The 12,337-nt window shown below is 42.6% G+C and overlaps 2 protein-coding genes across 2 annotated transcripts; both read right to left on the reverse strand.

Moving 5' to 3' along the window:
• Positions 1-5,101: 5,101 nt before the first annotated feature.
• Positions 5,102-6,557, reverse strand: LOC101301728. Its single transcript, XM_004308280.1, has 2 exons — positions 5,482-6,557; positions 5,102-5,311 (listed from the first exon to the last, which is right to left on the reverse strand). Exon 1 carries the CDS (start codon positions 6,555-6,557, stop codon positions 5,676-5,678), a length of 882 nt encoding a protein of 293 aa, XP_004308328.1. The 3' UTR covers positions 5,102-5,311; positions 5,482-5,675.
• Positions 6,558-7,126: 569 nt separating this feature from the next.
• LOC101301424 (BAG family molecular chaperone regulator 6-like) lies at positions 7,127-12,118 on the reverse strand. Its single transcript, XM_004306661.1, has 4 exons — positions 11,975-12,118; positions 9,469-11,525; positions 8,763-9,143; positions 7,127-8,687 (listed from the first exon to the last, which is right to left on the reverse strand). The coding sequence occupies exons 2-4, from the start codon at positions 11,440-11,442 to the stop codon at positions 7,464-7,466; spliced, it is 3,579 nt and encodes a 1,192-aa protein (XP_004306709.1). The 5' UTR covers positions 11,443-11,525; positions 11,975-12,118; the 3' UTR covers positions 7,127-7,463.
• Positions 12,119-12,337: the final 219 nt, after the last annotated feature.

The following is a 12,337-nucleotide window of genomic DNA, read 5'->3' on the forward strand; positions in this document are numbered from 1 at the left end:
GCTTTAATTCGTCGGCTAAATCCCTATAAAGCCGACGAAATATACTATATTTCGTCGGCTATAGATGTTTTTATTTTTTATTACAAACTTTAGCCGACGAATATTTTAAATTATTCGTCGGCTAAAGTCGGAGAAATAACCGACGACATGTTTTTCGTCGGCTAAACTCTAGACTATAGCCGACGAATACCTTAAATTTTTTTCGTCAGCTAAAGTTTGGACTATAACCGACGACATTTTTTCGTCGTCTAAAGTCTGGACTATAGCCGACGACATTTTTTTCGTCGGCTAAAGTCATCACAGATGACCTTTTCCCGACGAAATCTTAGCCGACGAAAGGTCGTCATTCGTCGGCTAAGATCTTAGCTGACGAATTAAGCTGACAGGCCGACGAAAACTTTTCGTCGGCTAAAGTGCTTGTCCTGGTAGTGCCTTAACGGTAACCCAACGATTTCTGCATCTCTGACCACCTCCAAGCGTGGCACTAGCCTGATTTGACTTGTGTCGGCGATGCGATAGGCTTAGTTAATTATCATGTTGAAGGAGAGGTCGAGGACCTAGAGGGAGAGGTGCGGCCGAATCAAGTTGAGTCTTTGCGAGATCGAAATCGAGAAGGTTGGAGGAGAGGTTGACCCAACGATTTCTCCATCATCTGGCCTCCTCGATCTAAGCGCCCACCCTGGTTTGACTTATCTCGGTGACGTGAAGTGAGGCCAAATGATTTGTTTTCCAGTAAGCTTGCGATGACAACAATCACCTCGTTTTGTGATGTCATTAGTATCACACATATCATGATGTCGTTTACCCCTTTCGATAGTTCCTCATATCATGCTAGCTGTTGAATTCAACTGATATTATCCTTGTATTAAAAAGGGTATTCTCTTATTTGATTTCGTATCTATCTCTTTTATTAACTCAACGAAGATGTGACATTTTGAACCTATCCATATGAACCACAAACCATACCAGATGCTCTCAAAATAGTTTACTTCTCTTTTTTTTTTAATCATACAAACAACTGAAATGCTACAACGAGTCTATCGTGAGTTCAACTGACAACCTCTCACATAAAAAAGAGAGAATGATGCCAATAGACTAAATATTACTAGACTTTACTTCTCACTTTCTCATCTAAAATAAATTTAATTGGAAAAAATGGGTGGCAAATGACGTAATATTTATTTTTGTAGTATGTGGGACGTTATTAACGAGGAGAAACGATAGCGTTAAAGGTCTTGTACGTCCATCGCCCCTGCATGCAATAAATATATATATCGGAGTAGTCTACACGCGATCCGGTGAGGCTGAGCCGCTGAGATCAGAGACAGCCGTCCGTACGCTAGCTAGGCTACTTAGCAATCAATCAGATATCACCATCGATCAAAGAAAGAGAAGCGTGTGATTGGTTTTTGGGTTTTGTGTTTGCTTATTGCTTTCTTTCTTCGTTTTCAATCAATCATGCATGTCTGTGGCGTCGTCGATCGAGCTCTGTAGCTACTACTGGCTCGAGTGTGCAGGCTAGCTACTATTGCTGCATGCTGCTGCAGTGTACAGAGAGAGAGTGGCGTAGGAATAGGTGGTACGTTATCTCAATCCATGCCAGTGCGCGCAGGCTGCACGTTGCAGCAGGTTGGAGGAGGTTGCAGAGTGACTACTAGCTACTACCTGCCACTGCGTCTGCCTCGCTTATTTGCTTCTGCTATGCCACTCCTGCGCGCAATCCTGCTTCTCTCTTGCTTTCTCGGTTAAGCTTGCTACTGCATGCTCTCTTGTCGCTGTTATGTGTAGCTAGTATTTGCTGGCATGGCTCTGTTCATCTACTCGTGGATTTAAGGGTTTTCTTGGAATGGTCTATATCAAAGGGGAGCGTTCTCCACTCCATACAGTTTACCACTTACACTGTGCTTATCCAGGTTTATTTATTAATTTATTTATTTGTTTGCTTATATTTATATATTATTTGTTTACACTAACAAGAAGCAGAAATAAACACCAAACTTAACATCCGTAAATGAATGATCTAACAAAGAACAAGGGAAGTATCCTTAAAAGATAGTTCAAATTTGAGTGGAGATTAATCTTGTAACAAAAGGTATGAGCCAAATTTGATCACTTAAGTATTCGATTTGTGCATTGGGATTTTCATTTCACTTTTTCTTGATTAAGTTGGAGACTCGTCATGTTCCTCGTTATTAGTTTTTTCGGCTTTGTGTTTACAGGTTTGTAATTTGAGTTCGATCCTTAATTAATAATGTATTCATTTCTATCAAAAAAAAAGTATTCGATTCGGCTTGACTCATCTACACTCCCAACAATTGAGAACCAAGGTTGCTTGATCACTATGAAGGCAATTTTCAACAAAGTGTGAAGTTCTCCGGCGTATAAGTTTTCAATAAGGATTAGAAATTAGATGTTCAAAGTTCAAACTAAAATAACAAAATCTACGTTAGCAATATGTAGTGACCCTTCTCTTTAGCTAGCAGCCTAAAGAGAAAACGAAGGATAGAAAAAATGAAGAAGGCTGCTAGCTAGATGCATGCAAGCATGGATTTTGGTGATGAAAGATTATTTTGGTTTTTTCCCCCGCGCGTCTGCAAAACGACGCCGTAAGGAGTAGGACGTCACAGCAAAAATATGTGTGACACATGAAAATAGCTGAAAGCTTATAGGCCCAAGAGGAACAAGCGGGCTAGGCGGATCCGGGTCACCGCTAGGTGGTGACTGGCGTAATGGGCCTGTGTTGGCTCTGGGTCCCACCTTAAAGAAAAAAGCTGCCGAAAGCTCTTAGGCCCAAGAGAAACAAGCGGGCTGGGCGGAATCGGGGGTACCGCTAGGCGGTGACGGGGGGGGTCTCGGGCAATGGGCATGTGCGGGTCACGGGACCCACCTTTAAAAAGAACTACGCTCTCTAGAAAATTAGAAGAAGAAGAAGATAGCCAACTGAAGAAAAAGAAAACCCAAAGGGCCTCAGTTGGTCCAAAAAAGATAACCTTCAAGTTCCCTCCCCCAAGAGAAGACGCACCAAGTGCAAGGATGGACCAAATAGCACCAAGGCGGTGGAACCATCTTCCGATCCTACAAGGCCACCAAGGCGTTGGAACCAAATAATGGCGCTGAGCCTTCTTTAGAGAGTCTTGATCTGAACGAGAACTCCAACGGTGACGACGAGGAGGATGATGACTATTTTCGCGGCGACAGTGTTTTTTGGAAAGATGGTGGGAGATCTTCTTTTTCAGACTCAGATGATGAAGAGCGTTGGGTTCGAGATGAATCACAAAGTAGACACGCACAGAGATTGCATACTCAACCATCGTTACAGTTAGTTTCACATGACCATTGATCTATATCTTTTGATTGGTTTTTGGAATAAAGGATGCTTCTTCCAAGTTTATGTATACTCCCATTGTACTTAAAATTTTGTTTGAGCAAAACGTTTGAGGGTAAAGTTCAAAGTACGTAATAGTGAAAATGTAATTCGTCATGCATGTAGTTGTTTATCTGCATAAAGCTGACAAGAAACTGGAGACTAGCTAGCCAGAATGCAGTTTTTCTATATATGTAATGTGTGTCGATACCAATCTGTTTTCGGTCGCTTGGAGCACTTCGGTGTGGAATCTATTGTCCAGTTGATCAATTAGCGATCAATCTTTCACTTTTTGATTTCTTTCTGAAATTCATATCAGGTCAAATTCAAATCAAAATTTTCTCGTTTTTTAGCAAAAGAAGTTGTGTCAAGTTGATGCAAAATCCTGTGGTTTATTTCCTCTTTACCCTTCCAGTCTCGTTGTTAATGATAATGCATGCCTTTGTCAAACTGTTTTTGAGAAACTAGCAAAAGGTTGCATGGAATTAGTCTATCAAATCCCTCTTTAGGTGAGTAATTTGTTGGAGTAAATTGTCCACTAGCAATCTAAATATTGCACAACTATATCGTCTCTTGTTAAATGCAGGCTGATATATTTTTCCATCTTCAGTTCGAGAAAAGGGCAGTCCAAAATTTTGAAGTTCATCACAGCTTTTGGAGCCTCTCTTCTCATATACTGGATGGCATCTTGATCACCTTTGGAAATACAAAAACCCGGCCCCGTATTCTCCAGTTTTTGTTGATCATGGCAATAAGGAGCTCCAGCTGGTGGCCATCTTTCTTTTGCAACAAGAGGACATAATCTCAGGAGAAGGGAAATCTCAGGAGATGTGCTTCTGCCTTGGACAAATGTTAAGAAGGGCTTATGTGCATAATCTCTAGTTCAAAGTTTAGTGACTGAAATGTAGAATCTAATTGGTGGTTTTGCAGTTTGCTCCTTTTTCAGCACAAGGAAATCACCAAACTGTTCTTTGCAAACTAATGTACGTCATAGCCATATATTGATTCACATCTCTCGCATATACATAATGATACATGATGGTTTAGTGGCCAGTTGGCTACCATTTTGTATAAATTTTTAGCTTAATTAGTAAACAAGCTTTTTTCTTGGTTGTTTCAGTTCATCTATCCACACTGACATGAAATAGGTCATACGTACCTAGCCTCGTGTTTTGCTGAAATCAAACCAAACACGATCGAGCAGGGGTTCGAATGAGATGGAAACTGTGTGCTAGCTCATAGATACTAATATTTTAACACCTCAATTTGCTTGTTCTTTCTCTTTAAAGTAATAGTCGTTGTTTAGAGAATCAAATGAAGAATTGAATCAAACCTTCTCCAGTTCTCTTCTTCGATTTCCAACCTCCAAAGCTTCGGGTATGTTCTACCAGCAGGTACCCGAGTTCATCGTCTTTGTCAATTTTTTACCGGAAACAACTAGTTCTCAGCAGAAATTCAGAATGGAAGAGCAACAAGCTTAAATAATATAGATGCATGCATGTCTATACAGAACAAGAAATAACAATTGGACAGTTTGGACTGAATGACTGATACAACCTAAGCAAAATTTAGGTGTTCATGTTGCAGAACTAATCCTATATTATTTTGGCCCATTAGATGTACCACAAGTTTATGAATGTCTAAGCCCAACCTTTATTTGGCGCCAAGACAAGTTTTAAAATCTGGAACACTACTCAGTTGTGCTTACTGTAAAATTCAAAAACTCCGGTAACTCACACACCGCTTCAATTTTACCCAAGATACAAATCTAGTAGCTTCTCTTCGGCGTACGTCAAGTTCCGGGATCATTTTACGAGTCATGGTCACTAGTAATGTGAATTCGAAAATGTAGAACACAAATGCATCATAGAGAATTGTCCTTCTCTTATACACAAACAGAGCATGCTGAAGCTCCCGGTAAAGCAATTCCAGGGCATTATCTGCATTCTAATAGTTACCCAACTAGTATTGGTAAAAATACATTGCTAGGTAAAAGAAAAAACTAGCCGAAAATACTAATCTTGGGTTTGATTAATGGTAGCAGCATTAAAAAAAAAAAGAATTAAAAAAAAATATGGAATACAATTTGGAGCTGCAGATTTCTCTCCAGTGCCTACCTGAATCTCCATATCCAGGGATTAATTGAGAGAGAGTCAAGAAGAAACTAAAGCCCTTCACCCACCAGCCAATCAAATGCATGCTCAAACCCAACAAAACGACGACGTAGCCCTCCACGCTAACTCAAATCACAATTTTTCACCCTCTCTCCATTTTTTCACCACTCTTTATTTTTACAGTTTTTACCTATTTTTCACCTATCCTCCGATGACTGAACCTTCCTCTGCGTCGTGAGCAAGCAGCACAAGAAGCGGGCGCCGTCCGATGGGACAGCTGTCCTCAGAGCCTTGGTTCCGGCCGCTAGATCCCTCACGCCGTTCATCTCCTTCAGCGCCCTCTTCTCCGCCGCCGGCGATGTCGCTTTCGACGGCGATTTGTACGCCGGAGAACTCAGCTTCGAAGGCGATTTGTACGCCGGTGACGTCAGCTTCGAAGGCGATTTGTACGCCGGAGACGAAGGTAAAGAGTCGCCGCTGTCCGAGTTAACCGACTCGTTGCACGAGGAATTCTCCCTCGACTCGCTGCCGGAGAAGCTTGCCGTCGACCGAGTCAGGCTGTCCCTCCGTCGCCGGCGCCGGAAGCTCTCGCCTTTCCCCATCAAATCTTGGTACCCGATCGCCGAGACGTCGTCTAGCTCCTTGGACCACTCCGACTCGTGATTCACCAGCGCGGCGACGTTGAGAACGCCGTGGAACCTACCGGACCTCCGGCGGATCTGGAGCGCCGTGAAGGACGGGATCTTGGAATCCAGGTCAAGAAAGTTGCTGAGGATCAATCGGACGGTGCCGACGAGATGGTCGCGGAAGGATCCGACGGCGTAGATCTCGATCGTGATCCCGGAGGTTTCTCTGGCGAGGAATTCGGAGGAGACTTTGAAGAGGAAGCGGTCGTTCCAAGTCGGGTTTTCGGCTCCGACTTTGTCGACCCGGGTCCGGATCTTGTGGCTCGACTCGACCCAGGCGACGGCGTAGGTCTTCATCCGCCGTAGCGTCCCCGACGGAGGCTTCAAGCCCTGGCCGGAGATCAGGTTGATCTCCAGGACTTGCATCTTCTCCACTGCGCCTACTTTCTTCATGGTTTCCGGCGAAGAAGCGAAACCGACGGCGGGGATTCGATCAAGAAGTAACGAACGGTCCTGATTTGAAGTGAAGGGAGTCGGGGAAAGACATTCCCGGTGGAAAGAACCTCTAGAGAGAGAGAGAGAGAGAGAGAGCGGGGGTTCTGCAAGAAACGGAGTGGGGCCCGCGCTGGGTTATATGAGAGGGAAGGCCAGCTTTGTCCAGGTTGGATTTAGTTGGAGTAATTTTGTGGTCTAATTAAGCTGCGGTAAAAGTAAAACCAGTGGATTTTCCCAGCACATTATTAACCGTTTTGTTTCAAGAATAGTGAAAGACGAGAGAATTTGCCTGGAAAATCTTCGAGGCTTCGTATGAAATTTTATCTTTTTTACTCTTTTTTTTAAAGTATTTAATTTTCGGTATTATTTTTTTTAAAATTATTTTGGATATAATTATAACTGATGAGTTGTGAAACTCTCCTAGAATGCGTAGGAGAAAAATTAATTAGTTTTGTTCTTGACAAATGAAATGGTGTTCTTAATTTTGGTGTCAAATTCATGACCAAATATTAGCACACAGTTATAAATACAAAATCTCAAAAATCAGTCAATGTTATGAATAATATGAATTTTCAGACCATGTTCATGGCAAAGGCTCTAATGCTGTCACCCATTTCTAATGGAAATATGGAACAAGCTCTTTGAGAGGACTTGGTTCCTGGTCTAGCTTGGGAGTCGGGAAGCATTTCGTCTTTCATAACTTTGTTTCCTAGTCCATTCTGTATGGATGACACATATTTTGGATGACACAGATTTTGGTACACAGATTCACACCCAGACAACATTACAACACTGCGTTTTCGGTACAAGAAAAGCTTCATAATCAAGTAATTTTGTTCACATTGCAACACTAGCTCTCACCCTCTAGGGATTGCTTGATGGCTTGACACAGGAAGACCGAGATGTTGCTGCCCTACTACACCTTCTTGTCCTTAGTTTCTTCTTCTTGGCCAGCTTTTTCTCCAAATCCTTCACTCTACCGGTGAGGTCGGATATCACTTGTAACTGGTCTTTTCCTGCTACCATTAACGTCTGCATTGTTTCCCTCAGCTTCTCATTCTCCTCGATTAGCTTTCTGGCACCTTCGACTCCCGCGACAATTCCATCACCGGAGGAAACCTCGGTTGCAATTGATGGTGCAGGCAATGACTCGCTCTTTTCGAGGAGGACATTCTCTTTGGCGTGGTCAGCAGCATTTGACTGTTCCTTATCAACGTCCCTGCTTTCAGCTTTGCTCTCTTGCATCTCTGTATTGTCTTCTACTGTTACTACTTGCAAGTTCTTATAGTCTTCCGACTCTTCTCCACTTCTCTCCACTCGTACTTCATCCTGATTAGGCATGTCGGCATCACCCAATATCAAAAAGCCAGTATCACCACCATCAATTAGCTCTGAAGGTCCATTTTCATGCCACACATCATGAGTGCTTGTCTCAACAGGTAAGTTCAATGCTTGGGATTCGAATGTTTGAGAGACCACCGGCAGAAGACCATCTTTATTTGCATCGTTTTGGTGCTGTTGCTCGGCTTCTGGATCAAGTACTCGAAATCCCTTATCAACTTCACATCCCTCCTTCATTGTACCCTCTTGTAGTTGCTGTGGTAGAGGTACTCCTTGACTTTCCTCTTCACTTTCTGAGATTTCATTCTCCTTCTCTATACGGACTTCTTCATCTTTTTTCAACTCAGATACTGCACCACTGTCTCCAGCGGTTTTGCCTAGTGGCAGTTTTGCGTCTGCCTGCTCCTGAATTACCGCTTCTTTCTCATCAATCACATTATCAGTGGCGATTGGAGAAGCAATATCTGGTGACATCGTGATTTCTACCTCTCCACCTTGTTCCAATTCACACTTGCTCATCTCTAATGGTTCAACCTTTTCAGGCTCTGAGGCGGCAGGTTCATTGTCAACTGCAACGTCGCACAACTCCTCAATCGACTCTGGAGGTATCGCGTGAAGTTCAGGAGCGGAAACCACACTATGGTCTGCCTTGTCTTCGGCCGGAGAGGGAGCTTCACCACATTGCTCATGATCAGCAGCATCACTGGCCACTACCGGATCTGCCACCACTGCCTGTCCAGCATCAGGCTGTCCATCAGTGAAGTTATCATTCATATTCATTGTTAGTTCAGAACCAAGGTCCTTAGAATTCAGAGCACTGACCACAGGTAGTTCGTACGGACTGTTCTCAGATGCTGTGTCCAGCTCTCTATGTTCAGGGAGTTCTGGTACCTTGACTTCCACTGGGAGCGATTCCATGGTGTGTGTCACCTGCCCCTGGCAAGGCTCTGTGTCAACTTGACTGTTACCGCTGACACCAGCAGGGAATTCTTCATGAACTTTTTCTGCTTCCTCTACTTGCTGCTCCGACATGTAGACACTGGTGTTTCCATTGGAATTGATCTCTTCCACAGTTTTAACAATGGAAGCCTCTTCTGCTGTATCTTGTGATTTCTTGGACGTTATATCATCAAGCTTTTCCTGCAGAAGTACAAGCTCCCTTGCCAAGGATCTTCTTATCTCTCTCACACTAGGGAGCAAACCCTGTAAAATAGCAACAAACAAGGAACAGATCAGCCTTACATCTAAACAAATGCCAAAATTTAATATTGTTTCTTTAACCTTAAACCAAAAGGTGTGCAGATTCAAATGCTTATTTACAAAGTTGGCAAAATCACTTCACTATGAACAAGGAACACATAAATATTGCTTAGACAGATACCATATTACTTCAATCTTCAAGTATGTGCATAAGGGATTTTCACATGTATTGCAGATTCTAATTCCTGGTTCCATATATCCAGGTCAAGATAGCATCACAAAACAAAACTACAAAAGAAATTATAAATAATAAGTGAATTAGCCATACCTGAATCGAATCCAGTCTTAGAAGAAGTCTCATGATGGTTTCTCCAATTGCCACTCGTTGATTGTCATTTTTCTTGAGATCAGAGCTCTCCAGAGATGTGATTTGATTCCGAATTTCATTCACTTGCTCACGTAGCTCAGCTATCTGCTTCAGTTTCTTCAATGGTTCCCACCTCCTCACCATGAACCCACGGCAGGCAGATTGAATAAGGACAGCAGCTGCTACATCTGATAGCCTCTTTTTCTGGAAGTTACTTCCAGCAGCATCTGATTTAGCAGACTCCGTAGTATTCTTCCCCTCTTCCACATTCTGAGCTGTTGTATCTCCACTCTTCCCTGTTCCTTGATCCTCATTGAACTCGCATTTACTTCCATCTTTTCCGGCTTTCCCAACCGTTGGCTTAGTAGAAGCCTCTTTACAATCAACAGGAATCTGAGATGCATGCATTGAATCTTTTTTTTCGCTGATTCCCTTATCAGCTACCTCAATAACTTTCTCCACCTTGGATGGTGCCACCTCCTTTCCATGGTTTGAAATACAATCGTGGGGCTGTTGAGTTTGTTGTAACTTCTCTGGCAAGCTACACGGAGCAGAGGCCTTGGCAGTGTCGGTTGAAGTCTCTTTTTGGACTTTTTTATGACCGGGAGGACTAGGAGATCTGGAACTACCACCACCATTCTTCTTCTTACTTGGTAAAGGATCAACTCTCAGACAAACAGGAGGTAGCTTCGTTGTCTTCTTTGGGGAAGAGGACTGGCTTTGAGCACTGCTACCAGAAGATTTGTTAGCTAAATTGTCATCCACATGCTTCACAGGGACTTCTCTTGTTCTTCTCTTAGTGTCTTCAGAGTCATCCTCCTTTTTAGGTAGCTCCATTTGCTTCACCGGTATGACTTTCTGATTAGCATCTTTTTCCTTTCGCTCTAGAACACCTGGGGCAGCAGATTTACCTTCATTAACTCTGGTTCCATTGTCACTACTCTCAGCCTGCTTCGTTGGAACAATCATTGCAGTAGCATCAACCTTCTTACTTCCCTCATTCTCCTTCTCCTCCATTCCAACATCCTTCTGCTTATTTTCAAAAGGGAACCAGAAGAATGGGAATGGGAGTTGCGACTTTCGCTCTCCATTCTGCTTGTGCTGATATGCATCCATGTCCTTGTCCTTCTTTCCAGCTCCATCATGGCTATTGCCATAGGAGGGCATCCAAAAACTTGGAAATGGATTTTCCTTTTTCTTGTCCTCACTCCGTTGATCCTGAACCCGCTCCCCATTTCCACCTTGCATCAAAGATTTAATGTTGTCCATGTCAAAAGGTAACAAACCACGCCTTTGATCTTCTTCATGAGATTTCAAACTCGCAGGAGGCCTTTCATCACCTGGATTCTTCTTTTGCTCTACAATCTCCGGACCAGAAAGCTTGCTTCGCTCCCCACTCTTCATGTACTCTGGCGGAATCCACAAAATTGGATAAGGGTAGTTCTTCATCTGAGCTGGAGCTAATGATTCATTTGCCTGCTTTTCAACAACATCTGGTGATTCTTGTTCTTCAATCTTCACACCCTTATTTGCATTGTGGTGGCTGTGATTAGGACATCCACAACAGTGATGACTTCCCAGCATGGCCTTGTCATATTCATATTTAGGAAGCTCCATAGAATAATGAGGAGGAGGAATATAATGGACGGGGAAGGCCTCGTGATATGGAGCAGGATAACCACCGGCAAAATATACAGGTGATGGCATTGGAGTTTGAGGGTAGGAGGGTCTGAAACCATTATAACCAGCAGCATTATGGTTACAGCAAGAATGACACGGCACGGAATTTGGGTAGCCAAAGTTAACACCATAAGGCCAAGGCATACTCGCCATAGGTGGGTTTGGTTGGTAAGGCGGATAAGGATATTGAGGGAAAGAGAAGGTCTGGTTTCTCTGCTCGGGGTGTGAATCCATGTATCTGTACATTGGCATCATTTTTCACAAGGTTTTTCTACACACACAACACACAGACTGAACAAAATCCTCCAAAAGAAAAGTCTTGACAACACCAAATGTTTCTGTCAACCCACAAAACAGGATCACAAATTAGTAACAATTTCCAAAGGCTGCAAGAGTGCAAGGAAGTGAAAATGTTCAAACTCCAATTTGCAAATTTAGCAGCACATCAACTAGTTGAAGTTCATCAATTTTTACTGGCAGCTATCTAATTTGCACTAGATCGAAGAAACAAAATCAAACATTCAATAAATGGTCTGATATATAATTATATATAAACAATTGCTAAGCAAATCACAACTCACAAGCTTCAAAAATCATATAATGATATAAAACCAAGGTATTATTCTTGAAACAATATTCAAATCAATGAGTATGTAATACCCAATTAATGCAAGTACAGAAATGTAAGATCACAACACTATAACAACCCAATTTCAGAAACAAAAAACTCAAAACCAATTACAAGCTCTTAAAACATCATAAAGCAAGATGAAGATGAAGAACTTACAGTTAAAATAGAACAGCCGAACGGTTCCACACAATCCAAATGACTCAGTAATCAGAGGCGAATCGGTCCACAAACCCAAAAGGAAGAAACGGATAGCTTTTGTCTGGTCTCTTTTTGGCTTCGGTTTTCTGTGATCTTATGTCTGAGGAGAGGAGTTTCAGATAGCAAATGGTTTTATATGGGGAATGGAAAGTAAAGGAAAAATCTAGCTATGAAGAAAGGTCAAAGATTTTTAGCTTCGAGAGTTCGAGATGTTTCCCGCGTCTCCTAAACAATGGAATTTCTCGAGCTTTCTAATAAGTTCTCACAACCTGGACTTCGTCTATGTCCTGCACGTGTGATGGCTTCCTGTAATTATACGCT

This window comes from Fragaria vesca, linkage group LG7 (genome assembly GCF_000184155.1).
Source record: "Fragaria vesca subsp. vesca linkage group LG7, FraVesHawaii_1.0, whole genome shotgun sequence".
NCBI lineage: Eukaryota > Viridiplantae > Streptophyta > Magnoliopsida > Rosales > Rosaceae > Fragaria > Fragaria vesca.